The sequence below is a fragment of the Boleophthalmus pectinirostris genome, unplaced genomic scaffold (genome assembly GCF_026225935.1).
Source record: "Boleophthalmus pectinirostris isolate CB_2022bp ecotype Guang Dong unplaced genomic scaffold, ASM2622593v1 HiC_scaffold_17, whole genome shotgun sequence".
NCBI classification, from domain to species: Eukaryota; Metazoa; Chordata; class Actinopteri; order Gobiiformes; family Gobiidae; genus Boleophthalmus; species Boleophthalmus pectinirostris.
In genome coordinates, this window is record NW_026571115.1 from 8,900,062 (window position 1) to 8,927,878 (window position 27,817).

The 27,817-nt window shown below is 38.1% G+C and overlaps 3 protein-coding genes across 8 annotated transcripts in view; 2 read left to right on the plus strand and 1 right to left on the minus strand.

Moving 5' to 3' along the window:
- The window catches only part of atp6v0a1a (ATPase H+ transporting V0 subunit a1a), a 28,379-nt gene extending 11,844 nt beyond the window's left edge, over nucleotides 1–16,535 (minus strand). For all 3 annotated transcript variants that reach the window (XM_020924052.2, XM_020924051.2, XM_020924050.2), the window contains exons 1-12: nucleotides 16,394–16,535; nucleotides 14,241–14,388; nucleotides 12,430–12,508; nucleotides 11,753–11,850; nucleotides 11,363–11,491; nucleotides 7,706–7,788; nucleotides 7,227–7,353; nucleotides 7,063–7,145; nucleotides 4,491–4,584; nucleotides 2,415–2,627; nucleotides 1,378–1,528; nucleotides 281–420 (exon numbers count right to left, since the gene is read on the minus strand). In XM_020924052.2, coding sequence (XP_020779711.1) covers nucleotides 281–420; nucleotides 1,378–1,528; nucleotides 2,415–2,627; nucleotides 4,491–4,584; nucleotides 7,063–7,145; nucleotides 7,227–7,353; nucleotides 7,706–7,788; nucleotides 11,363–11,491; nucleotides 11,753–11,850; nucleotides 12,430–12,508; nucleotides 14,241–14,357 — 1,314 coding nt within the window. In that variant the 5' untranslated portion in view covers nucleotides 14,358–14,388; nucleotides 16,394–16,535. The remainder of the gene's footprint in view (nucleotides 1–280; nucleotides 421–1,377; nucleotides 1,529–2,414; nucleotides 2,628–4,490; nucleotides 4,585–7,062; nucleotides 7,146–7,226; nucleotides 7,354–7,705; nucleotides 7,789–11,362; nucleotides 11,492–11,752; nucleotides 11,851–12,429; nucleotides 12,509–14,240; nucleotides 14,389–16,393) is intronic.
- Nucleotides 14,745–23,520, plus strand: LOC129408665 (uncharacterized). Of its 4 annotated transcripts, none has more exons than XR_008632066.1 (3): nucleotides 14,745–14,790; nucleotides 20,033–20,216; nucleotides 23,217–23,520. XR_008632066.1 is itself a non-coding variant. In XM_055152847.1 (3 exons), the coding sequence occupies exon 3, from the start codon at nucleotides 21,282–21,284 to the stop codon at nucleotides 22,377–22,379; it is 1,098 nt and encodes a 365-aa protein (XP_055008822.1). In that variant the 5' UTR covers nucleotides 14,745–14,790; nucleotides 20,033–20,216; nucleotides 21,228–21,281; the 3' UTR covers nucleotides 22,380–23,163. The 4 variants fall into 4 exon arrangements, 3 of the variants coding, with proteins under 3 accessions (XP_055008822.1, XP_055008820.1, XP_055008821.1); XM_055152847.1 differs by lacking the exon at nucleotides 23,217–23,520 and adding an exon at nucleotides 21,228–23,163; XM_055152845.1 differs by lacking the exon at nucleotides 23,217–23,520 and having other exon boundaries at nucleotides 20,033–23,163.
- Nucleotides 23,521–25,385: 1,865 nt separating this feature from the next.
- Nucleotides 25,386–27,817, plus strand: part of cavin1a (caveolae associated protein 1a) — a 7,623-nt gene continuing 5,191 nt past the window's right edge. Inside the window, 2 exon segments of the mRNA XM_055152711.1 lie at nucleotides 25,386–25,479; nucleotides 27,478–27,817. The exon segment at nucleotides 27,478–27,817 is cut by the window's right edge and continues 147 nt beyond it. Coding sequence (XP_055008686.1) covers nucleotides 27,490–27,817 — 328 coding nt within the window. The 5' untranslated portion in view covers nucleotides 25,386–25,479; nucleotides 27,478–27,489.

Sequence of the window (27,817 nt, forward strand, 5' to 3'; positions counted from 1 at the left end):
TGTGGAAATTGAGTCTCGTCCCACCCCTAATTATTATGCTATTGTGAAAAAAACTGCAAATTTGTTCTTAAAGAGTAGACAGTCAATGATTTGTCAGCTTATAGGCCCAATAATGTCAGGGATATTAACATAAAACATAGCATTCTTTTTAGTGACTGCACAGTGAAAGATATTGATCCAGACTCCAACATATTTAAAAAAGCATCAAAGATCTAAACAGGTGTAAACAGGTGGAGTGTGTATGGGATGGTTGATGTGGCGCCCCCTGTGGTGTCTCTACCTCATTGTCGTTCTTCTGTGCTATGAGCCTGGTCTCTCTCAGCACCAGATACAAAGCAGCACATGTCATGAGAATCCCATGACCCAGGTCTCCGAACATGACGGCGAACAGAAACGGGAATGTGATGATGGTGTATGGAGCTGGAGACAACATGAGGAGCAATGATTTAACAGAGAGGGGACCACAGACAGCGGATAATACAACACTGGGTTTCCATAGGTTTCATATGGTACAAATAATAGAGTGTAGTATGTTAACAGTGCAATATGTAACTTTTCTTGTTGGGGGTTCTTGGAGATGTTATTGATTAGCCTGGAAAGCTTCAAAAATATGGTATTATACTCATTCATCTTCAGAGGGACAAGTATGTGATGCAACCAAGCCAAGGTAGAAAGGCCACTCTGTTTACAGTAAGAGTCTATGTTCTTCAAGATATTTTTTAGCAAATAATAAATGCAAGATAGACGTATAATGCCATACTGTTAAAAAAGTCCAGGCAAAGCAATATAACAGCAGGAAAAGCAGGTCCTCCATAGTGGACCTTTACTAGAAAAGTTACATAGTGCTCCTTTAAGTGACTCAATTTAGCAATACTGAACTTTTTATACGTTTAAATTGGAAAAATACTGCAAAATACATAGCCGTTTGTAATTTGAGAATTTCTATTACCAAATTACCAAGAATCACAATTTTGGCATTTTAACAAATTTTGATTCAACTGAATTTATCCTTAATTTTGTCTATTTACGACATAGAGCGCTATAGTGATTCTTTGATCAAAAACATTTGGTTTATATAGCAGATATTTGGTATAAGATTTTAAACCTATATACATACACCAGCTGTTTAAATAGGTGAAAATGCGCTGTGCGGGTTGAAAGAGTAATGAATTATCAGTAATAAAATAAATATTATATGGAAACCCAGTTTCATAATAAACAAACATAAACAAAAGTGTCCAAACACACTGACAATGCTGATGAAATGGGCCTAAATCCTTGTCTCACCTGTTTAAACACAGGCCTTTGTTATATTTAGAAAATTAATATAGGTCTTTGTTGACATATTGAACATAATGGAGAATGAGCAGCTGGTACCTGGGTTTATCTCCCTGTAGCTGCTGATCCCGTACGCATCCACGATGTTCTGAAAGCCCGAAGTGAACTTGTTTGTTTTGTTGTAAGTGGGCGGAGTCTGCTTCGTCTGCATCCGATTCAAGATGGAGGGCACCGTAGAGCCACTTTTCTCCTAAAAATAACAAACAATATGAAATAAGAATGACAGTTTGTTTATTTCTGGTCGATCCCATATTCCACCATTTTCTGATTTATGATATAAATGTAGTTTCCTCATTAAAAACATGTCTGAAGTTTTGGTTTGTTCCATCCTCACATGTTTTAGCAAACAAACCCTGCATATTTAGTCTATCAAACAGAAAATACTCTGTTCAACCTTGTTGTGGTAATACAGGAAGACTCCACTGCGTTTTTAAACTCCATACATCTTTAACAGAATCGTTTGGACAATTTCAGCCCTGGAATTGCCAATCTCTACTTAACTAAAAGGTAAAGGATAAACGTTAACTTGAAAACTACCACTTCATGACATCACAAGATGGAATGGACCATTTGGAGCTTTAGAGATATAGACATACTAATAATAAAGGATTACTCAAACATGTGTGAATGAAACAAAACACAACTTCAGGTGTGTTTTTTTGATGTGGTAACAAGATTATAACATGGCTTAAAGCTCATAAATTAATTTTGTGTCATATAGGACCTTTAAGAACTTTTCCCCATAGAATAACCATGAAATCACACATTTTACCCATACTGGACACTGGTCAACAAGATTTCATGGCATATAATGTACCAAACACAAATATGCAGACATGAAGAATATAGGTCAGTCATAGAAGCTGTGTACTACTACTACTACGCACTTTTTGTCTTTTCATTTCTTGTAGCTCCAACTAATATTAACATAAAGGCAAAAAAATCTTCAAAATTCACCATTATTTTGACTTCATCTTATGCTACAGACTATAACCTGAAACTACTATGAAGAGCACTATTAAAGCCTATAGCTCCTTCATTATTGAGCCTGTCCCTCCCGGTGATACGATACTGACCGTGCCTCTGCGCAGGGCGAATTGTATAGAGTCCAGATCAGACACAGGACACCACACCTCCGCGATGAGGCACTTCTGGGTCACATCGATGTTGCACAGGTTCAGCGTGTGGTAAATGGCCTTCATCTTCCTCACTTTAATGAACCACACGCGGATAGTTTTAGCGGCGGCCTGAAGGACGCGCTGTCTGTGGTCCTCCGTTTGGTTCAACACCTGCAGGAAGAAACAGGAGAATGAAGAGATGGATAGAGAGATAAACTAGTACTACAGAGCTCTACCTCTAACTGTAAATTATCCTTTCAAATGTAGTGAATGCGTGAGATTGCCAGATACTGCTCTAGTACAATCAACATTATTCTTATATGAAAGTGATTAGACAAAATCTGGAAGTATAGATGCAAAATATTAAGGTGTGCTGTGTCACTTTTCTGGTGGGGAGATCCTATTGCCTTACAGCTGCACATTAAACATAACCATCTCCAGGGAGACAAGGTCAAATTAGGTCAGATCAGTGGAAAGGAAAACTCACGCAAAGTAAATATACATATTTTAGGCAGTTATTGTAATAAAACCATCTACAAAAGAATAAATGCAAGATGAATGCCTTATTCTGAACATTACAGACAAAGCCTAACATCTCCATGGAGACAAGAATGTGACAGAGAGCTCACTAAACCTTACACGGTGCACCTTTAAGTCAGGATGCATTTGTGTGAAAGGTTACTAGCATTTAGTTTCCATTAACAAGCTTTTCTCATTGGTCATTATTATCAGGATACGGTTTCACTTTTAGAAAACAAAGCCCGTGTAGTAATCTTGCTAATGAGCATATCTCGTATACATAAATGTCAAGAGTATATTTTTAGTGCCACTCGTCTCTTCGTGTGTGAGAACAGTTGTCGTAGGTTTATGGCACTGGTCCATTTAATGTATTAGCTTCTCTCTGTGGACACTGGGTATGTTCACAGTATGACTCACATTTTATGCTTAGTCCCATGATCTCCTATGCACAGCTGTGAATGGCTCAATGCTGAAACACTTACTACAGACTCCAGTCCACATCAACGCATTCTTTCTCACCAGAGCTATTCCTCGACTCAGCTAACGCGCCAAGTCCTGTGCTAATACTACACTGACCTAGTATTGGATTTCCAGGTTGTCCAAAAACAAGCCAATATTCAAAATTTTGGTGGATCAGATATTGGCTTCTAAGATAATGCTTCAGCCAAGATCCCATTTAGGTCAATAAACTACTTGATGCTACTTGAATCATATACAAGTTCATACCTTTTTTGCTGACAATGCTCCACAGAATAGCATCAAACTTATATATCTTGCATTTCTTTCTTCACACATGTTTTATTGCTAAAAATACCTTGGAAAAATGGTTGCCTTTCACAGATCTGACCTGTAACTCTGCTTGATGACGTTACCAGAACTGACTGTGGACATAAGTTTAATGCCATACTGTGGAACGTTCCAGACAAAGCATAACATCTCCACGGAGAAACACAGATGGCAGACTATCCATCAGAAAAGTGACATGATGCACCTTTAACATGTTGTTGGAGTTGTGTTTGTTTCATTCACATATGTTTGAATAACCCTTCAAATTAGTCTGCCTACATCTCCACACCTAAAAATGCTCTGCTCCACCTTGTGATGTAATGAAGAGGTAGTTTTCATGTTAATGTCTGCCTTTTGTTTAGTAGAGATTTGCAATTCCAGGGCTGAAATCATCCACATAATTCTAGTGAAAGTGTACAGACTTTAAAGGCACAGTGGAGCACTTCCTGTATTACCACATGACATCACAAGGCGGAACAGAGTGTTTTCAGATTCAGAGAAGAACTCAGCCTAAATATGCAGGGTTTGTGCGTTAAATATGTGTGAATGAAACAAAACACAACTCCAGGTCAGTTTGTGATGAGGAAACAACTTTATAACATTGATCAGAAAATAGTGTAATATGGGCCCTTTAAATCTCTTGTTGATCCACAGTCAGGAGTAGGGTTTTGTGGTCAGACAGGTTGTGCGAGTAGATTATATGTAAGCAGAGCCTGTTTCTGTGTTTACCATCTGAAGATCGTCAATGCGAGCGTTCACTCCAGCCAACATCTCCTTCCTCTCCTGAGGGGTTTCTGGACATGGGTACAGCGTTGCTCTAAACCTGAATAGCAAAAACAGGGCAAAAAGGAAACATATTTATTAGTATTAGTCTACCAAATGTAATAATTCTACATGTTTAAAGGTCCTATATTGCACAAAACTGACAAAACTGAGCTTAAGTCATGTTATAATTAGTGCTGTCATGCGATTGAAAAAATTGAGAGATGAATTAATTATGATCTGTAATTAATTAATCTAATTAATCTCATTTTAATCTCACTTAAAAATTGCTGAGAAAAGCCTTCAATTTGAGGTATTTTCATTTAAATTCATTATTACATTATTGTGGCAGATCAAAAGAAGTGACTTTATAAATCATTTATTGTTTAACAAATCTCTCCAAATTGGCTGTTGAGCCCAAGTCTCCATGAATAAGAAACTGTTTGCTGTAAAGCAGCAAAGACGAGGAAATCTGAACATAATAACTTTTGTCTACTTAAAGACAATAAAAAGTCCAGTCTTTCCTTAACCATATTAAAAATATTATTGATAGAGAAATGTTTTATATATGAAATCACTGGTTTTAGTCCTTGTTTTAGTCCTGGTTTAGACCTGCTTTAGTCCTAGTTTAGTCCTGGAATGGATTAATCCTGTTTTAGTCCTGGTGTTTGGTCTGGTTTAGTCCTGGTTTAGTCCTGGTTTAGACCTGGTTTAGACCTGGTTTAGACCTGGTTTTAGTTCTGGTTTTAGTTCTGGTTTAGTCCTGGTTTATTCCTGGTTTAGACCTGGTTTAGACCTGGTTTAGACCTGGTTTTAATTCTGGTTTTAGTACTGGTTTAGTACTGGTTTAGTCCTGGTTTAGTCCTGGTTTAGTCCTGGTTTAGTCCTGGTTTAGACCTGGTTTAGACCTGGTTTAGACCTGGTTTTAGTTCTGGTTTTAGTTCTGGTTTTAGTTCTGGTTTTAGTCCTGGTTTAGTCCTGGACTGGTTTAGTCCTGGTTTAGTCCTGGACTGGATTAGTCCTGGTTTTAGTCTTGGTGTTAGTTCTGGTTTAGAGGCGCACAGGAGGAAGCGCGGTTTACGCCGCGTACGCGAGAAAACACGATCCACACGCGGCGCACGGGAGCACGTCGGTGTCCGCGCAGTAACTACGGAAGGAAACGTGGTCCGTGCGTTCTCAGGTTGATGACGATGATGAAGGTGTGTGTTTGTGTTTGTGTGTGTGTTTGTGTGTGTTTGTGTGCGTGTCCCCTCATGTGGCAGGTCACTATAGGACAGTAGTGCAGACATCATGAGCCGATGCAGGTTGTTTTCACCAGTGACATTTAAGTTGTAGGCGATTTTATATTTGTTATTTTCTTTTATATTTCACGTCGGGAGAAGAATTTCCAAGACACGAATGTGTTTTTACCTGTGCACTGCTGACTCTGTTCTACTGGCTCTTCCACCTCGTCCATTGTGCGACTGACGCCGCCAGCGTTAACATGACGTTTACGTCGCTCTTACTGCGCGCGTTTTGTGTGGGTTTCCGGCAATGAGTGGAATTACCGAAATAAAAAAAATTATAAATATGTTTTTGTGTGTGTGTGTGTGTTGTTGTCCCAACAACACATAAAAACAGGTTTTATAATAAAGCAACTCGCATACAGAAACAGTAAAATTAGAGATTAAAAATGAGATTAACGCGATTAAAAAACATAACGCGCTAAATATGACTGTAATTAATTAATCGCAATTAACGCGATAATTTGACACCCCTAGTTATAATGTTACTTCATCAAAAATATAACCGGAGTTGTGTTTTGTTTCATTCACACATGTTTGAGTGATCCTGCGTTATTAGTCCATCTATGTGTCCAAAGCTCAAAATGCTCTGTTCTACCTTGTGATGTTATGTAGTGGTAGTTTTCAAGTTAAGAGCTACCTTTAACTTTTTGTTTAGTAGAGATTCTGTAATTTCAGCTCTGAAACTGCCAAATTATCCTAGTGAAGATGTATGGAGTTTAAAAAGTGGAGCACTTTCTGTATTACAACATGACATCACAAGGTGGAACAGAGACTGAGAGAAGAACTCAGCCTAAATATGCAGGGTTTGTCTGTTTGCATGTGTGAATGAATCAAAACGCAACTCCAGATGTTTGTGATGAGGAAACAACATAGATCAGATAACAGTGTAATATGGGCTCTGTTACATGTTTACAGTATGTTTGCATTAATGATTTGTTTAAAGGTGTGCAATGTAACTTTTCTGGAGGAGGGTTTGCTGCTTTTTTGCCTCCATGGAGAGATTACTGCTTTGCCTGGAATGTTGTACAATACTGCATTTAATGTATAAATCGCTACGAAGACAAATCAAGTCAAGTCATAGGTCAGATGAACAAGAAAACATGTAAGATAGACAGGACCATACTGTGGCTTATTTCAAAGAAAGTAATAATATCTCCACAGAGACAAAAAGCTGTCTGTGTTGTATGACAAATGTTACATAGTGCACCTTAAAAGTTAATGTATTATTAAAATGCATCTGTCTCGTCTCTCACCCTTCACAGATTTTCTTGACTCTGTTTTTCAGCTGGTCTCCCTGGAAGAAAATGATGAAAACAGACTTGTGGACTTGGTCGCTCTGTGGAAAATAACAACATGATATTAACATTTTATTTTACTTATGATAAAATATGAAATTTTTCAGCATGGTGGTACTGACTGTAGTGGGGTCCTCTAGGGGGTCTTCGATTTCCGCCTGTCTCAAAAATACGTTCCCACGACAAACTCTCCACAACATGCGCTCAAAAGTGGGGATACGCTCACGACCGATGACTCCAGCTACAAACCTGCAAAATGAGATCAAATTTAAAAGTGCATTATGTAACTTTTCTGGTGGAGAGTCAATCAGAGTTTCTATGGTTTTATATTATATTTGGTCTTCTGAAATAACAGGACCATGCAGGATTTAAACCAGGTATAAAATAGGGCTTCAACATGATTACATAAGTTCTACACAAGCATTAACCCAAAGGAGGACAAAATGTGACTAAAACAGATGCTCAAAGAGCTTGAGCACCACAGTTTGAGAATCACTGATGTAGCGTGCTTAAATGTTAGCTATAGAGGTCATAGAAATCAAAGGTCACACGGTTTAGTTTCCTTATTTATATCATTCATTACGTTGGCGTTTAGACTTACCCCAGTCTGAGAGGGGCTCTGTTCACCTCACTGGGGTCCATGAGAACGGACGACGTTTCTTCAAGTAAACTGGGGTCCTCCATCTGAAAAACAAATTACATGTACCTTTAAAGGTCATATATTACACAAAATGGACTGAGCTCTAAGCCATGCCAGACTGTTGTTACCTCCTCAACAATATATCTGGAGTTGTGTTTTGTCTTATTAACACATGTTTGAGTAACCCTTTATTATTAGTCCATCTACAGCTCCAAAGCTCAAAATGCTCTGTTCCACCATGTTGTGCCATGAAGCAGATGTTTTCAAGTTTGTTCAGTAGAGATTGGCAATTCCAGGGCTGAAATCATCCAAATGATTCTAGTGAAGGTGTATGGAGTTTAAAAACACAGTGGAGCACATTCTGTATTACCACATGACCTCACAAGGTGTTTTGAGAGTAGAAATAACTATGCAGGATGTATGTGTTAAACATATGTGGATTAGGGTTGTTGCGGTTAGGAAATTTCTCCTGTGGTGTGGTATAGCGGTTCAACAGCGCAGTATGCGGTGATATCGCACCCCCTCCCCCACCCCACACTCCATCCGTCTTAGTTATAATATTTCTATCGGCACTGAAAACTCTCTCTGATGATGCGCTTGTTGCACAGATGCACATGTACCTTATTTGTCACGTGGACATAACGCATGTAGCGTGGGAGAAGTAACATTTGGCTTTGGAACAAGTGTCGCTGCATCTCTCCAGCTCTCACTGTGGCAGCTCGGGTCAGAGTCCTGCACCAGGTCGGGTACCCGCGGACTTAAGAGAGCATGCAGAGCAGGGTGTCCACAAAGTGCAATGATGGCTGCGTTTACCTCTGGAGCTGCTGAGGTTTCGTCTGCAGTCACCCAACGTTTTTTTTTTGCGGGTGCACCTTAGTCCTGGGTTAGTCCTGGGTTAGTCCTGGGTTAGTCCTGGGTTAGTCCTGGGTTAGTCCTGGGTTATCACGGGCACAGGAGGTAATGGGTGGAATGTTAACAGGTCCGGGCAGGTGCGGGTCTCTAAATGGACCCATGCAGGACTCTGTGTCGGGTCACGTTGGTCACGTGCGGTGATCGCGGTGGCCCAACATAACATAACATCTTAATACCGCGGGGATTCATTTTTGCAGTTATTGCGACAGCCCTAATGTGGATGAAACAAAACACAACTCGAGGTCTGTTTGGGATGAGGAAACAACATTATAACATAGATCAGAAACTAAAATAATATGGGCCCTTTAAAATTCAACACAATAAAGGCGCCGTACCTGATTTTTACAGTCTTAAATACTTTAAAAACATAATTAGTCCATTTTAACAGTTTGCAGTGGTCTAAAGATATTCACCATGTGCCTTATATATTCCTAGGATTTAAATTATTCACCACGATTAGTTTATAAGTGCTTTCCACAACTTTTATAGGTCAGAGCAGAGGTCGCCATCAAAGTAATGTCAACAACATCTAGCATGTTAACAGTGCACTTCTTGATTCTCCATCAATTAAACGCTTTATAATTAGTATAAACAGATGCAGACAGAACACAATGGGCTTATTATTTTGACCTCAAGAGCTGCTTATACAATATGTCTGTATTGGGGGAGACAAATTTTGCTCAAATTTATAAAAAGAAAAAATTTAAATAAACTAAAATAAAAAGACATCGGGTACAGGGACTTTAAACTGTTATACTTTTTCCCAGATTTCTGCTATGATTATGGTGGCACTTTATATCAATATTTTGAAGTAAAAAATGTATAATTAATAGATAAGGGTAAATGGGATGCATAATCTTATATAGAAGAATTAATAATTGTTTATATCCTGACAGCCTCAAGCTAAAGTTAAATAATGAAGGGATTTTTTAGGGACTGACTTGGCGTGAAGATGCTTCTGAGGTATTACACAATAGTTAAAGCATTACCAGTAAATACGCAAACTCAGAAATGTGTTTGTAGTGAATGTTTAATAGATAATTATTTTAAAACAGTGAAGAGGAGCCTTTTAGGTCAAGCAGTGAACCTAAACTGTTATGATCTGTGATTGAGGTAAATGATTTTCAGCCCTTTAACCCAAAACAACATGTAATGTGTGAAAATATATGTGACTTAAGTGTTTACAGGCCCTATATTACACAAAATGGATTCTTGTGAGCTTTGAACCATGTTAGAATGCTGTTACCTCATCAAAAAAAATAACCCGGAGTTGTGTTTTGTGTAAGTTCTACTCCACTACATTTAAGATCTGGACTGAAAAGTAAAAAGTACTTTTCTTTTTAGTTTGAGAACTGCTGAAATGGCTGAGACTTATTTTTAGCACATTTAATTTGAGTTTCCGTCCCAACTTTGGGGAAATCATACACACAAAAACAGTTAGAAAAATTAAGAAATCAATTGAGTCATTTAAATTCAGCTAAATTCTTAACCAAAATCACTACATTTCATCCTTTAATTGTTATAAAAGTCTCTGCAAAATACTTTTAACTTTTTACTCTTAAAGTACATTTTTAAACAGGTACTTTAATGCTTTTACTTAAGTAGATTTTTTCATGTGATACATGTTTGCCCCTGTATCTGTACTTTTACTTGTCAGCATTTCTAAAATCTCTCAAAAACTTTCAGCAGAATTCATTGCATCAGGTTTGACCATCTGTGCAACTCAACAGGAAATGAGAGCGGTTTCCTTTTGTGAGTTAACAAAGCAAATGTAATACTGAGCAACTGTTGTTTGAGAATGACTAATGGATGTTTTTAGACATATCATTTGAAGTTATGCATAAAAAGGTAATGTGTCCAAAGGAGCTTAAAATACCTGGATAATGCATCATTTAAAACTGAGGCAGATGCCAGATCAAATGAGCAAACTCAAGCTTTCAGTCTGTATCTTCTAAACCGCAAAAAAATAAATGAGACGGTGTAATATCTACCTACAATATTTGACAAGAGATTTTCATTCAGTTTTAGTCTTTTCACAAACATTACTATTGTTTTGGTCAATGAAAATGCTATGCGAAATTTTTTGTATAACTTTTTATTTACGTATTTTAAAGGCGCTGTACCTTATTTTTACTGTCTAATTTGTTTTCAATGTTTTACAGTGGTCCAAAGTTATTCCTCACTTACTTTATGCATTCCGATCACACTAATTATTCACCAAGATGAGTTTATAAGCACTTTTCATAACTTTCAGAGACCAGAGCGGGCTTTTGCAGTGACGGTAAAGCTAACCACACACTTTCTGATTATGAGACAATAAAATGCTTTCGAATTACATGCAGACAGCTCACAGCGGACTTATTGTGACCTCAAGACCTGCTTATATAGTTTATCTGTAATGGGGCAAGACAAATTCCGTTCAAATGCAAGGAAAAAAATCGCTTACAAGGGCTTTAACTTTAATAAATTGTATTAATGGAACATGTTTAGATATTTCGATATCAGTGATTGAAAAGACCAGACGAGATTTCATATAAATTATCCTCAAAAAATTATTCTGTGTGATTCAGCCCCCAATTTTGAGTCATAGTTTTAGTCATCATGCTTACATTTCATTTACTTTTCATTTAGTTTTAATCAGCACATCTGTGGTGAAGTAAATATTTTAGTCAAAACAATGAACACTGTGACCAAAGTGCTTCTTACCTCATCAAAAAACTGCTGTGTGCGTCTCAGAATGTGTTTGAGCTCCGTCAGCTCCAGAAAGTTCTTCTTCAGAGCCTCCTGGTTTGTGTTGATCTCCTTCAGCTCATTCTCCAGCTTCTCGAATGTGGCCTTTCACAAATAATAAATAAATTAGTGGAAAATTATACCAAAGAATCATATAAGTACCATGAGGAATACTGGTTATATTTAAGAAGAACTTTTTCTATTATTCAGATTTTCACAATTTACTATTTCATTGCTGTTGAGTTTGATCTTAAAGTCATTAGACTGGCTGTCCCTCCCTGTTGTATTCTCACATGTCACCACTAGATGCTGCCTATGTTACTGCTGTCAAACTGGTAATAAAGGCATTTTTAACCAAATAGTTACCTCCAGATCGATCATGTCTCTTGGGAAGGGTACTTCTGGGTTCTCTCCTGTGTCCACAATGTCAATGTTCGCTTTTTTAATTTCTTTTTCCACAAATCCTACAAAAACATAATAATACACAATTTAATCATTCTGTCAGATAATTCTGTTTGATCACAATGTATTAAAAGGAACTGTATGAAGCCTGTGCTCTTGAAATTTGAAAATATGTATTACAATAGGACTTAACCTACAGATATAGACACATAAACATTTTCTGATCAGAGGGAGTTTTTAGGGCTTAGGTTTAAACAAGCTGGAGTTCAGCACTGAAACTGGCAACCCAAATGAGAGACTCATGTGAGGCTCATTCTGCTTTCTGATTTGTTCAAAATAATTATCCTAACATAAAAATTATGACATAAACAACTTGGCCTGCATGTCTAATGTTTTTGTAACAAAGGATTACAGTTGTTATTAGTTAAAGCTACTGAATATTTGATTTGAAAATGTTTGCCTCATATCTGTGAAACAAATAAGGTTGGCCTAGTTCATGGAATTTAAAATAAATATCTTACATACAGCTCTTTAAAACATAAATGATCATAATAATTATAGAAAAGCATTGGCATGTGAAAGTGTTTTTGGCCTTTAGCTTTGGATTAGCATTATCTTGGGTGAGCATTATCTTGTCTTACTCAGTTTACGGTCCATTTCTTCACATCTCCGCACTTCATTGACAAACTTTCGTTGGAAAACGTTTACATCAGGATTTAACTGAGAAGACACAAAAACACCATTCATTTCTATGTTTTGTGAAAATAATGGATTACACGACATGGAAAAGGTCAACAAAGAAAGTGTAACTGCTTTTCACTGCACCAGTAACATAAACTGAGACTAGAGCAATATTTAAACAGCTTCTAATGGTTTCACTACACACCATTATTAATGTTTATAGAAGAGATTTTGTTGTTTACAGAAAACAAATGTTACATAAATAAAAGCAGTCATTGCATTGATACTTTGCACTGACATCGTGCTGGGGGATTTATAAACATTCTATCATTAGAGATGTAGCAGTTACCAGGTGACGCAAGCTCAGATTAAAATCTAACAGACTTTTGACACAGTAGTGCTTTGAGTTAGCATCACACCCCCAGGAAATGTTGATGACGTCAGCTGCAAAGTATCAATTGGTGAAAAGAGCTGGTTAATATTTGCCCAAATACTGAAACTTACTCCAAATTATGCTATTAATATTATTCTAAAAAGCCAAAAAAATAACCAAATGAATTACAAATGACTGGGTCTCTTATATTAAAATTCAATTAAATTCACAGTTCTAAAATTGCAATCATCAGAATTTAAATTTCACTGAGAATAAGCTTGTAACATATATAATATAGAAAAAATATAAAATAAAATATAATATCTCTTGTAGGGAACAAAAATCCTCATAATGTTGCATAGAACAGGAAGCTGAACAGTCCAATGATTCCTCATGTGAGAGAATGACGGATTTTGTGCTCAGCTGAACGCACATGACAAGACTTATGGTATTTCAAACTCTCAGCAATGCTCTGAATACTGCTACTGTTACTACTACTGCTGCTATTGCAAATACTACTGTTACTACTTCTACTACTTCTAATAATTACTATATTGAGTATTAAGTCAAAATAGTAATTTTCGTGACAGACCTAGGTGCATGCTGTAAATGTGCCCTTGGGCAAAACATGTGCTTGCTTAGTATCTGAGTCCTGAATGAACAGTGCAATAGTGATTATATTGTTGGATTTGTTTGGGCCTGCATCTGCAAAGTGATACCAGGAGTCAGTTGGAGTTGTTTTAAACTAAACAAAATGTGTGAACACAAAAGCATTCACACTTATTTGGTACTTGTTTGAGCCCAGTTTAGTCCTGATGTACACTTTTGTTTGGTGCTCTTCTAGTCCTGGTTTAGTCTCAGTTTCTGGGAATCTGTTCAAAGTTCATATTTTAAAACGTATCCAGAAGATTGCAAAAAGAACTGACACTAATAGAAGAATCACATTTCAGAGCATGTTGATCTAAACTACAGGGTTAGAGCTTTTTATACAGAATAAGACAGGATGTTTTGTGGCTTGTGATGATTTTGAAATCAATAACAATGCATTTGTCCATTTTATTTAAAATGATTCCACACCTTTCGTGAAATTGAGGATTATTATGAAAGAGGTTTACTCCTAATTCTCTCATTCCAATTTAATCATTTTAATCACATTTAGACTCCATGTCTATACAAATTAAAGGCAGTTTATATTTTCATTCATAGAATATCCTATTATTTTAAGAAATTGGAAAGAGCTTTGCCTGCTCCTGCCCTGACTTTGATTCAAATCATAATTGATTTATGTTATTTTGAAGTCTTATTGCCCAGCCCTACTATTATCTAACCAAAGCAGGCGTCCGGTGGTTTATAGAGGCGTTAACATTTCAGAGAAAGCAGGGAGTGGTGTGGACTTACATCTCTAAACTGGACCATCCCGATCTCACCCAGCTCACTGACGCAGCAATATGCAGCTTCAGACTGAAGGAAGAGCTGAGCCAGAGTCATCTCTTCACTCCTCAACAGCTCCCCCATGGTGAAACAGGAAGTGTGCACACCCCAAACACTAAACAAATGAATATTGGTCAAATTAGACAAGATTTAAGCATGTACAATTTCCCACACCATGTAAAAAACAGTGACTATCTAAAACCAGCAAAAATATCTACAATATCAACAACTAATTATTTCTATAGTACACAGATTTTTTAAACACAGTTGTGACCAAATAAAGTTGTAACACACATCCACACACTGATCCACCTTGTGATGTCATATGGTAATCTTTTGTGTAATACAGGACCTTTAATCGAACGGCAATTAGATTTAATAATTCCACTGTTTGTGATGAAGTGTCAGGCTTGCATACATGGCTTTTAGGGTTTCAACACTTACTTTTAGTTTTACTTATTTCAATAGGACTCTTGAGCTTTCACTTCATACTTTTTAACTTCATCCCTTCACCACAGTAAGTACACGCTCTCTGTTAGAATGTAATATAACATGTTTACTTCTTCAAATACTACAACTTCTGCCATATGTTATTATAATTAATGCATCATTCAGCTTCAACACCTTAGTCCCTACTCTTCACCTGTAAGAATGTATAATAATCGCTCTACAAGGCAAATAAGCTCTAAATAAACTTAATGACATAGACAAAATAATAGAACCTGCTTTAGAGCTTTCTCCTGCAGTTTGAACACACTCACTAATTACTCCATCACCTGCTTGTTAGTTCATGTGTAAGTGAAAATTGTGTAATTCATGTGACTAAAGGAAAAACCATCCCCCTTAAGCTTGTCTCATGATGACAGAGGAATGCACTTAAAGTTACCCAACTAAAACTACTACTATTATACAAATCTACTGTGAATTCACTTATATTCACTATTTCTCATTCATATATGAAATCCTGGTGGTAACCTCGTTTAAACAACCTATATTATTATATTATTTTTTGATCTATGTTATAATGTGGTTTGCTCATCACAAACATACCTCTAGTTGTGGTCTGTTTCATTCACACATGTTTAACACACAAACCCTGCATATTTAGGCTAAGCTCTTCTTTCAAACAGAAAACACTGGTAATGCTAGGGTAGCCGGATGTCCCTATTTACCAGGACATTCCCAGTCCCAGTTACCCAAGACCAGTGATTTGTCCCAGTTTTATACAAGAAATGTCCTAGGTGTCCCTTTTTTGACCAATTTGATACTTGCTAACAGTAACAAAACACAAATCCAGGTATGTTTATGATGAGTTAACAGCATTATTACATGGCTTAAAGCTCACAAGAGACATTTTTGTGTAATATAGGAAATTAAGAACTACTTGGACTATTACATTGACATTACAAAATAATACTTTGTCAACAAATTAAAAAGTAACTACATATTAAAATTACATATAGGCAATAAATGACACTCCATAGATTCTATGACATATAATTGTGAACAAAACAAAACAAAAATTAAATAAATAAAGGCATTCCCAAGCATAAATATGTATGTTATAGGAATTTGTAGAATGATTTGTAAAAGGTGAACGTCATAGACTGTAAAGAGCAAAGCTTATCTGGGATTATGGGGCAGCATGTGACCTGTCTCGTAGAAAATCTTAAACCTACACGACTCTTACATCAAAGTAAAGAGTTATTAAATTAAGTTAATCAATAATAACATTGCCAACCATGAAATTAGGCTAATTACGTAATCAGATCGCGTGTATTAGCTTGAAAACAAAGCAACCTCAGCTGTCAAATGCGATCAACAAAAATGCAATTGCAATTAACATAATAAATCTATGTAACACAGTGATCAAAGTTAACGTCGTAATAGGTTAAACTTTAAAAAGCATTGGACCGTGAAGAAAAAGGCATTAAATAATAAGGTTAATTAAATAAATGTCGCTGTTACGCTAAATTGCATTTTTTATGCTAATGACAAGCTAACACAACTAGCGCACCTGTTGATAGTCAATGGGAAAAGTCCGCAAACTCCGCTTTCATTTTAGAGATAAATACAGACAAATATATATAGTAATGGAGCTTTTAGAAAACAAAACGCACCAGTGAGCGGTTTCAGTTCCCTCTTAGCAGTTTGTTGTGAAGTGGACTGCTGGAAAAGGAGAAATCGATCTTTCTCCGGAAGACTCAGCTGCCACTGAGCTAACACTCTAGGCATTTCGTTCAGGTGGGTGTGGTTTATAGATTTACGGTGGTAAAATCTAAGATTAAACTAAATAAATGTATTTTAAGAAGTACAAAAGTAAATTGTTGTCAGTCTTGTAAAATAATAAAATTCCTATATTAGATCATGTTCATAACTAGGCTCTATTTAGATGTGTGCATATGACTGAACGGATAGTATCTGCACTAATCTCTTAATTACTAAGATTACTTGTGTTTTTATATATTATTAATGTTGTCATTTTAATCTGTTTCTTATTCTGTGCGCTTAGAATTACTTTACGCTCTACAGATGTTTTTTACAAAACATAATAATAATCCATATTAAGGCATGACACCAAAATAAGATGCTGGTCCTGCTCCTAACCTTTCAACACTCAATATAAAACTAAATAAACTTTAGTATGCTTTTATTTATTTACTTTATAACGACAGTTGTAACAGTAGAAATGCCTGTCCCCTGGTCGAAATGCCTGGGATTTAGAGAGTCCTTATGTCATGTGATTCAAAGCGCGCTTTTGATTGGTCGCTCGCTGTTCCGCTGCTGGTGACGTACAGGGCCATTGATTATTGAAAGCTTTTCCACTCTTCTAATGTGTTCTTTGTTTCTCTGGAGGTTTTACGGCCTGCTCTTTAGACAGATGGAACGTGAATGTACGTGATTCCCGGGAGGTCTAAACCAGGTCTAAACCAGGACAAAACCAGGACTAAACCAGGACTAAACCGGGTCTAAACCAGGTCTAAACCAGGTCTAAACCAGGACTGAACTAGGACAAAACCAGGACTAATCCAGAACTAAACCAGAGCTGAACCAGGAATGAACCAGTTCTGAACCAGGCCTAAACCAGATCTGGATCAGGTCTGAACCAGGTCTAATCCAGGACCAAACCAGGACTAAACCAGGTCTAAACCAGGTCTAAACTGGGACTAAACCAGGTCTAACCCTAAAGGGGGGTCACCAAATCTTTGGTTGATTAGACTTTTTTTTTTTTTTTTTTGGTGGGTTCTGTCTGTGCTCTTCTTCATCACATCTGTCTCTTTCTCTCTTCATCCCCTCATCTTTCGCTCTCTGTCTCTCTGAGAAGGAGAGAGAGACAGTGTGTGTGTTTGGGTGTGTGCGTGCTTGCGTGTGTGTGTGTGAGAGAGATGGAGGATAGAGAGAGAGAGAAGGAGAGAGAGACTGTGTGTGTGTGATTAATGTTGTTTCTATCAAATCGCCAATAATGCGAGTACAACCATTTACATTAACGTTATCAAGCAATTGTTATTTGTAAGATTTTATAAGTATTAGCTCCAAAAAAGGCTAGAAAATATGAACATAATTACTAAAGATGGTAGCCACTGGCTACCATTTCTGTCTGTGGACTTGTGGTTGTTCCCATGACTACTATACCTTTGCCTGACTGGCTAGAAGTTAGATCGATTGCAAATGCCCCTGTATCCCGGATGTTGGCTGGGTCATTTTTCTTCATTATATTTTACAATGCGAATTTAGACATATTTATTCATATCTGAGGGTTTGAAAAATAATACATCCAATATTTTACAGATGATTTTTTTTTATTTTGAAATTTTAAACACATTGAAAACTATACATTGAAATTTCAGTGCTTAAAATTCAGAAGAAAAAAAATCAGATTAGTAAAATAATTCACAAAGACAAATTCAGAGGTGTTTGAAATTCAAAGTCTGAGGGAACAATTTATCTTCCATATGGGTAAAAACAAAAATTAAAATGGTGCACATATTAGTCGAGTCATTCATGGTAGGTCTACTGTGTGCCACTTTGGTTAGGGTTATCAGATGTCCCTATTTACCCGGGACAATCCCAGTTTTGAACCCTGTGTCCCCTGTCACAGCAGGTTTATTCAAAAGCATTGATTTGTCCCAGTTTTATACAAGAAATGTCCCAGGTGTCCCTATTTTGGACCAATTTGATCCCTGCCAACAGTAAAGAGAGACATAAATTGTCATTTGTTTAGGTAAAACACATAAAAAAGCATGCTTTTTTAAAATGTATTTTACGTAAACATGCATAAAATGACCAAAGCACAAAGAAAATGTGACTATACTGTCTCAAATGTTAGTCATGAATGGGCCGAGTCCATGACAAATTTTCCTTAATTATTTACTCATTTCACAATTTTATTATCACCAACCATCACAACCCGCTGTTTTGTGTTTATTCCATTACAGGGGTTTTAATGCTCAAAAATAGGCATTCTTATGATACAAATGAGACACCTCTCCACAGATCTGACCTGTATCTTGAGCTTGTTTCATTTCTGTTTATCTTCACAGGGATAAACGAGTTAAATGCGTTACTGTGGAACGTTCCAGGCAAAACAGTAGCAGCTCTACTGAGACAAGCAAAGTTACACAGTGCACTTTTAAAGAGCCAACTAATTTCACTAAAGCATGTCTAGTTGAGGACCCCCTTGAAAACGAGATGGTGACACATCTCAGTGGGCTTATCCTCCAAACAAATAAATTCAAATTCAAGTTCTTCAAGGGACGATATTAGACTATTTCTTGATCTATGTTATAATGTTTCTTCATCATAAACATACCTGAAGTTGTGTGTTGTCTTTTTCACACATGTTTAACACACAAGCCCTGCATATGTAGTTCTTCTCTCAGACAGAAAATACTGTTCCACCTTGTGATTGCTCCACTATGTTTTTTTATTTTCATCTTCACTAGAATCATTTCATTGATTTCAGTCCTCACCTCTACCGAATTAAAGGGAAAAGGTAGTTGTAACTTGAAAACTACTGCTTCATGACATCATAAGGTGGAACAGACCATTTTGAGCTTCGGTGATGTATAAGGCAGGATCACTCAAACATGTGTAAATGAAACAAAACACAACTTCAGGTATGTTTTTGATGAGGTGACAACATTATAAAATGGCTTACAGCTCACAAGAGTCAATTTTGTGTAATACAGGACCTTTAAACTTTGCGGAAATGTATACATTGACTTCCTGATTGGGCACTGTCAGAATTATTTTATTATCCCATATTTGCTAAATACTTGTGTGATATTCTATGCCTATGAGTTAACCATTTATGTACTACAATTCTTTGATTTATAATGTACCAATCACTTGTATAAAAATGAATAACCTCTGTGTGTTTGACAACTGTGTGCAATGACCTATCGCTCTAGTGAACCTCGAGATGATTCCTCACATGAAGCCAACTCCCACTGTCACACATGCAAGAGTTATGATGGTGTCTGACCATACCTAAAGCACCTCCTGATTGTTAATCATGTTTTATGTGTTTGTACTATGCATAGCTGCACCAGTTTCTTATTATGTCTTTGCTGTTTCCCCTTCCCCTTGAGATTTATCATTCTGTAACTAGGGCCTCCTAATGAAATAAAAAGAGGAGAACGGCCTTGAGGCATCAGAACGTGTGGAGACTGTTGGTTGTGATGCCCACTCTCTGCCCGTTCTCCTTGCGAGTAAAACTGAATTAATCTCTTGTCTTTCTTCTTGTTTATAATCTTTAGATAAACCTAACATTTCGGTGCCGGTGCCCAAAACACCTGAGGACTCCAGCGGACGTTAAGAATCCAGAAAGACCGTGACCACGGCCCTCTGCTACGAGGTGACATACCCTTTCCGGGCTGGTTATCTTCTCGCCGGTTGGAGTCTGACGGTTGACGGGGAACCGAGGGAGAAAGGCAACAGACTGTGAGTAGGCCTTTTGTTAAAAAGCGAGTGACTGGGGGTCATTGCGCGTAGAGAAACCCTATAAATCCTAGGCTCTAATAGGTGAAAGGGCGGCGGAGCCCCACTACTAGATGTAATTTGACAGGCTAGTGAGTAAAAGTCCGTTAATACAGGATGGCGGAGTCCTTCCAGGGTTAAATTCCGTTGGCGCAGAGAAAATAAGAAAATAAATAAAAATTTAAAAACTGAAAATAATAAAAACTGAGTGTGAATGGTTGTGTGAATGGAAGATAATAACCACTAGGTTGTTGTCCTCATACCAATCGATTGAGAAAGGAAATAGTGAGTCTTTGTGGATGTAGAGACAAGATTTCTCCACCTTGACGGGTTGAAGTGAGAAATACCACAAAGATAATTTAATCACTATCTCAATCAAGAAAAGTTAAACCGGTTCTTAGAGACCTCCCCAGGAGTGATAGGACTGGTCCAAATTCTTTTAATATGGGTAACAAACATTCTACAGGGAGACCTAGAGATAGGTTGAAGTGTAAAGATTATAAAGTTCTTGAAAATAATGACAAGAGTAACGTTAAATATTTGGATAAATGGATAACAAAATACAATTTTGAGGGGCGACTTAATGTGTCAGACCTTGAGGCACTGCGCGCACAGATTAAAGAAAGAACCAAAAATAATGAAAGGAAAATGCGTAAAAATGGCATTAGAGAGTTAGACAATTGGTTAGACACAGCCAGACTTAAAGAGAGCCGTCTGAAAAGAAAGCAGGAAAATAAAGAAATTCAATCGAAAGCCGACACAATGCTTTTCCAAAACAAAGACGACTATGAGACAGTTGTTGCTAGTAGACGCCCACTACAACCACCTGCACAACAACTCCCACATGATATGGCTACACCAGTGAAGGACAGCCCTGCTGCAAGCGCTGCATTCCTTCCTCCGCCTTATGCTACGGGGGGGCACGACACTTCAGACAAAACATACCCTGACCTAGAGCCGCTTATGTCTACGCAGGCAGGAGTCTCCACTCGCAGCGCGGCGACGAGACGATATCAGTGGTCCAAAACAATGGGGGGAGGGTTAGAGGAACACTTTCCCACAGCACCTGAGCCAGAGGCCTCCACATCGCAAGGCCAGACAGCGGTCACTAAAACTGACCTCTTCGATATGATAGCTGTGGCCAACCCTCGAGCAGGTGACGAAAACCAGAGTGAGATTATATTTGTATACAGAACTTGGACAGCTGAGGATGTAAAGAAGGCCGTAGAAGGCATTACACCTTACAAAGACGATGTAAATCAGTTCTGTATTGAAATGGAGGCTCTCAGAGACTCCTATAAATTAAATGGTCTTGAGACGCAGCAGGCCTGGATGGCTGCGCTGGGCTTCAATTGGAGCCATGTCAGAGGTGACTGGGATCCCTCAGGAACTGATGGTAAATCCCTAAAACATGATGCTCAGGACTTGACTGTCAGAGTACAAGCCCTGGCAGAGAGAACTAAAACTAGATACAAGAAACTGGCTAATTATGGTGAAATTTCCAGAACCAAACAAAAAGAAGATGAAAAATTTGAGGACTTCAAAATTAGAATGACCAAAGTGTTTAAAACTCACTCGGGATTAGAAGAAAGTGATGATGTGCAGGGTCCGTATCAACAACAGCTCAAAAACGCATTACATGCAGGTGTAACTGAAAGTATTAGACAATGGTTGGATAAACACTTTTATGGAATGGCTAGTTCAACATTAGAAGACTATGTCAATCATGCTATTCATGCGGAGAAAGTTGTGATAGAGAAGAACAAAAAGAAAGATAAAGAAGTAAAGATGTTCCTCAAGAAGGATGGCTCAATTTATTATAAAGGAGGAGCACAGAATAAAAAAGGCAGAGGGGGTTTCCAACATAGAGGGAGAGGTAGACGACGCTATCACAATCAAATTGGCAGTCAGACCCAATATCCTAACACTCAGAGCACAATAGTCTGCTGGTCCTGTGGCAAGTCAGGACATAAGGCTAAGAACTGCAAGAATAACTCGAGGAACACAAATCAGGCTGTGCACGGGGGGGTCCCCAGTGAGTACAAGTTAGTGGATCAAATAGCCTCAGGCTTTGAAAGTTTCCCAATTTTGCCCGCTATATTTCCAGTAACACCAAATAAGAATTAACTACATCCATTATAATGTTCAAAAACTAGGCAACTACACCCAGGCTGGATTTGAGGCAGTGCATGAGCAATAAGCAGCAACTTCTCTGATGGCGTTCCAAAATCGTATCGCATTAGATATGCTCCTCGCTGAGAAATCTGTGTGTGAGATTTTTGGTGACCAGTGCTGCACCTTCATCCCTAACAACACTGCATCTGATGGTAGCTTGACTAGGACCACTGAAGGCCTACGGACCCTTAACAAGCGCCTTAAAGAGCAGTCTGGTGTTGACCAGTCCATGTGGGATGACTGGATGGATGTATTTGGAAAATACAAGTCCACTGTGTCCTCTGCGCTGATCTCCATAGCCATTTTCGCCGGTTTATTGACGTTGTGTGGATGTTGTTGTATTCCCTGCATCCGAGAATTACTTAATAGACTGATCACCACTGCAATTGCCCCATATCCTGACAATAAGGCAGTGCAAGCACATTTGTTGGCTGGTGATGATTCATACATTGGGGACTCCTCCTCCTTGGCTCTCACTTCTATTTAATCATGACGCAGAAATACACGACTAAAATAACATTACCTCCGAGTGTAAATATATAATTGCTCGACTATGAAATCATAACTGAAAATCGAAAGAAGTAGTTATGAATTGATTCTTCTTTAGCAAATATATAATAAACAGGAGGGAAATGTCAGAATAATTTTATTATCCCATATTTGCTAAATACTTGTGTGATATTCTAGGCCTATGAGTTAACCATTTATGTACTACAATTCTTTGATTTATAATGTACCAATCACTTGTATGAAATGAATAACCTCTGTGTGTTTGACAACTGTGTGCAGTGTCCTATCTCTCTAGTGAACCTCGAGATGATTCCTCACATGAAGCCAACTCCCACTGTCACACATGCAAGAGTTATGATGGTGTCTGACCATACCTAAGGCACCTCCTGATTGTTAATCATGTTTTATGTGTTTGTACTATGCATAGCTGCATCAGTTTCTTATTATGTCTTTGCTGTTTCCCCTTCCCCTTGAGAATTATCATTCTGTAACTAGGGCCTCCTAATGAAATAAAAAGAGGAGAGCGGCCTTGAGGCATCAGAACGTGTGGAGACTGTTGGTTGTGATGCCCACTCTCTGCCCGTTCTCCTCGCGAGTAAAACTGAATTAATCTCTTGTCTTTCTTCTTGTTTATAATGTTTAGATAAACCTAACAGGCACAGACAGTAGATATGACATAAGTAGAGGTAGTTCCATAAGTGTTACCTAATATTAACAAGGGCAAACCATGTGTAAATTGCACAATGGATAGCCTATAATTAGACTGACAACATCCTTATTTTGTTTAGATAGTTTAAATTGTTCCTGTGTTTTAGATGGAATTTACAGCGTTGACAACAAAGATATAGAGTCATTCCATTTTACAACTCACCACTGCTTCCTTATCCTGTGTTTTTGTACTTTTATTCCTCATGCTGCAAATTAACTGATATAAACCTATGATAAATATTTACCACCAAAACGAATAATTGGAAAAAGATGAAAACCTGAGCTTTAAGACTTTGCTACAGAAGCCTTTAATACCTTGGCATCTGCTTTATTATGGTAGGGCTAAAGATCAAGTAGTGGAGGTTGTGTTGTTGGCCTATTTCTCAGCACTCGTCTCTATGTAGGCCTAAAAGCTCAGACTGAAGAACTGCCAGAGTTTATTTTAGTTTTTGTCAATATTTTTCTTTGTATCTTAGTCACTGGTTCCTTTTCTTGTTAAATTAACCTTCTGTTCAAAGAAAAGATTTCCAGTGAGTCAGTAAAAAACTATAGGCGTATGGCTACTTGCATTGTAACAGCTATATACTACCCTCTTGTGGGCAACACTTGGTACTACAATATAGAAAACATCGTATTTTATTATTTGTGAGTGGAGTATGGCGTAAATGCGTAATATTTCGGTGTCAATTATAGCCCTAAGTTGCGTAAAGTGCATTTATTATATTTTGATTATAATTCTAGAGCAAAATTCAGTATAATATAACGTGTTATGGTTGGTACATGATATAAAATATAAGTATGCGAATCATTTTCTCCATAAAGGACAACATCATGACATCCAGTCTGGATTTGGCTCTCTCCCCTCATATTTTCTCTCTCTCTCTCTCTCTCTCTCTCTCTCTCTCTCTCTCTCTCTCTCTCTCTGTACCCTCCCTTTCTCTCCCCTCGCTCCCTCCCTCCTTTTTGCAGAAAGGAGGGGTGGGCACATCCCTCTCTCTCCATCCTCCCCTCGTCTCTCCCTCTCTCTCCCCCTCTCTCTTCTCCCTCCCACCCTCTCTCCCTCCCTCTCCCCCCATCTCTCGCTCTGTGTATGTCTCTCTCTCTCTCGCTCTCTCTCGCCCTCCTCCCTCTCCCTTTTTGCAGAAGGGAGAGTTGGGCAGGTCCCTCTCTCTTCTTCCTCACCCCTCTCTCTTCTCCCTCTTTCTCCCTCCCTCTCCTACCTCCCGTTCTCTCTCCCCCTCTCTATCTCTCTCTGTGTCTGTCTCTCTCTCTCTCTCTCTCTCCTCCCTTTTTGCAGAAGGGAGAGGTGTGCAGGTCCCTCTCCCTCCGTTCTCACCCCTCTCCTCCCTCCCTCTCCCTCTCAATCCTACCTCCCTCCCTCTCTCTCCCCCTCTTTCTCTTTTTGCAGATGGGAGGGGTGGGAAGGTGCTCTCTCTCTCTCTCTCTCTCTCTCTCTCTCTCTCTCTCTCTCTCTCTCTCTCTCTCTCTTCTCCCTCCCCCTTTCTCTTTTAGCAGATGGGAGGTGTGGGCATGTCTCTCTCTCTCTCCCCCTCTCTATCCTTTTCTGCAGATGGGAGGAGCTATGAGCAGGTCCCCCTCTCTCTCTCCTTCTCACACACTTTCTCTCCCTCTCCCTTTCTGCAGACGGGAGGGGTGGGCAGGTCCCGCTCTCTCTCTCTCTCTCTCTCTCTCTCCTCACTCCCTCCCTCTCTCTCTCTCTCTCCTGTATGTGGATGGAAAGGCAGAGCTGTGGGTGCGTTTCCACAGAGCACAGAGGCATTTCAGCTGTGAGGCCCCACTCCCTTCAGCTGGCTGGCATCCCGCGACACAGGCAGTAAGTACCATGGAAATACACTCTATCAACTTTAATAATATACACTTTTAAAGCTTTCAATTTGACATATTTACACTGTTTTAAGTACTTCTGATTTGCTGAAATTATTTACAGATTATTATACATATCAACAATGGTTTAAGTTGATTATATCAGGCTTGTTTTATGGTTTTATAAGAATTTTTGTTTGTCTAAAGTTGTTTTGGATGAGTTCTGGAAAAATTGCACTTACAAAAATATATATAAATAATATAACTTAAAATAAATAATGAAAGCTGTATTCATTTTACTTGTTTTAAGATATTTGAGACTTATTTTCATTTGTTTATTTCAAATTGAACAGCTACAGTAAGGAAATAGTGTCACGTAAGTTCTTATTAAACTAGCAGACAATTAAACTTAAAAGTGTAAGAAAAACAGGTCTTACAAAACAAACTTTTATAGTAACTGAATCTATAAATATTCTGAATTTAAAGCTGCACTATTCTGGTGGGTGTACGGTATCTGTCACCTGCTCGTCTCCATGGAAATGTTTTTGCTTCACCTGGAATGTTCCGCTTTATAGCATTGAGTTTAATTGCGTTCATTCAATTCTTGTTAAACATAATATCTTGGAAAGCATGTACTCTCACTGTGAGTGGATGGGGTTGCCTCTCCACAGATCTGATCTCTAACTTAGTCTAGGCGTGGCACCTGCTTGTCTCCATGGAGATAGATAAGGTGATTGCCTTACTGTGGAACATTCCAGGCAAAGAAATATCATCTCCATAGAAACAAAAGGTATAAATAAAAAGTGACGGAAAACACCTCTAAGTTTATTTTTATATATTTATTTTATTTTTATGTTTTTTGTTTTGTTTTGTTTTTTTGTTTTTGTTTTTTTAATGATTTTATTGTTTGTTTATTTGTTTGTTTGTTTGTTTTATTTTATTTATCCTGTGGCAAATAAATGTGTTTAATTGTGGTTAAAGGTGCATTTTCTGGTGGAGGGTCCGCCATTTGCTTTTCTCCATGGAGATGTTGTTGCTTTGTCTTGAATGTTTCACAGTTATGGTATTAAACTTTTCTAGCTTCATGGAGACCAAACCAGACCAAGTTACAGGTCAGATCTGTGGAGAGGCGACCCCGCTCACAGTCAGAATGTCTGTTTTTCTAGGTATTTTTGAGCTATAAACTACCTGTAATTGAGTAAATGTAATGTAGAGCTGTTTAATGTTACACTGTGGACCTTTCCAGCAGAGCAATGACATATCCATAGAAACAAGGAGACAGAGGACCCCAAACCAAAAAGTTACACAGTGCACCTTTAATTTAATATATATATATTTAGTTCAAATGCAAGCTAATGAAACAAGTGTATTTATTTGGATGAAAAAAAGGAGATCCGAGACACTCCAATATGCTTTGCTATGATTTCATTTCATGTCAAGTTTCAAGTTTATTTATTCATTAATTCACTCCACATTATGCTATTTTCTGATCTATATTATAATGTTTCCTCATCACAAACATACCTGTAGTTGTGTTTTGTTTCATTCACGCAAGTGTAACACACAAATCCTGCATATTTAGGCTGAATTCTTCTCTCAGACAGAAAACATTCCACATTGTGATGTCATGTGGTAATACAGGAAGTGCTCCACTATGTTTTTAAACTCCATACACCTTAACGAGAATCATTTGGATAATTTCAGCCCTAGAATTTCCAATCTTTACTGAATTTTGCTGAACTAAAAGGCAGCTGTTAACTTGAAAACTATCACTACATGCCATCACAAGTTGGAACAGAGCATTCTGAGCTTTAAAGATGTTGACAGATTAACAAACTAGGATTACGCAAACATGTGTGAATGAAAAAAATACATCTCCAGGTATGTTTTTCATGAGGTAACAACATTATAACACGACTTAAAGATCACAAGAGTCCATTTTGTGTAATATAGAACCTTAAACTGTGTTGTAATTGTAGCTAATTCAATATTTCTATTTCAATTTCAGGCTCATTGAAACATGGCGGACGCAGGTGTGAAGAAGGTTCAGGAGGATCTTTCCTACGATGACAATGACAGTGACAAGGTCGCTCTGGTCTCTGCTGCTTCCGCCCCAGCAGTTGACGACCACTCAGGGCAAAACTCCAAAGATTCAACCCTTCAGCGCGTCGACGGGGGCAAAACCGAAGCGCAGATGAACGGTCAGATGGTCCTCTCCCTTCTGGACAAGATCATCGGTGTTGTGGATCAAATTCAGCAAACCCAGAATGGTCTGGAGGCGAGGCAGGAGGCCATGGAGAAGTCAGTGTCCACCATTCAAGGAGAGCTGTCCAAACTGTCCAAAAACC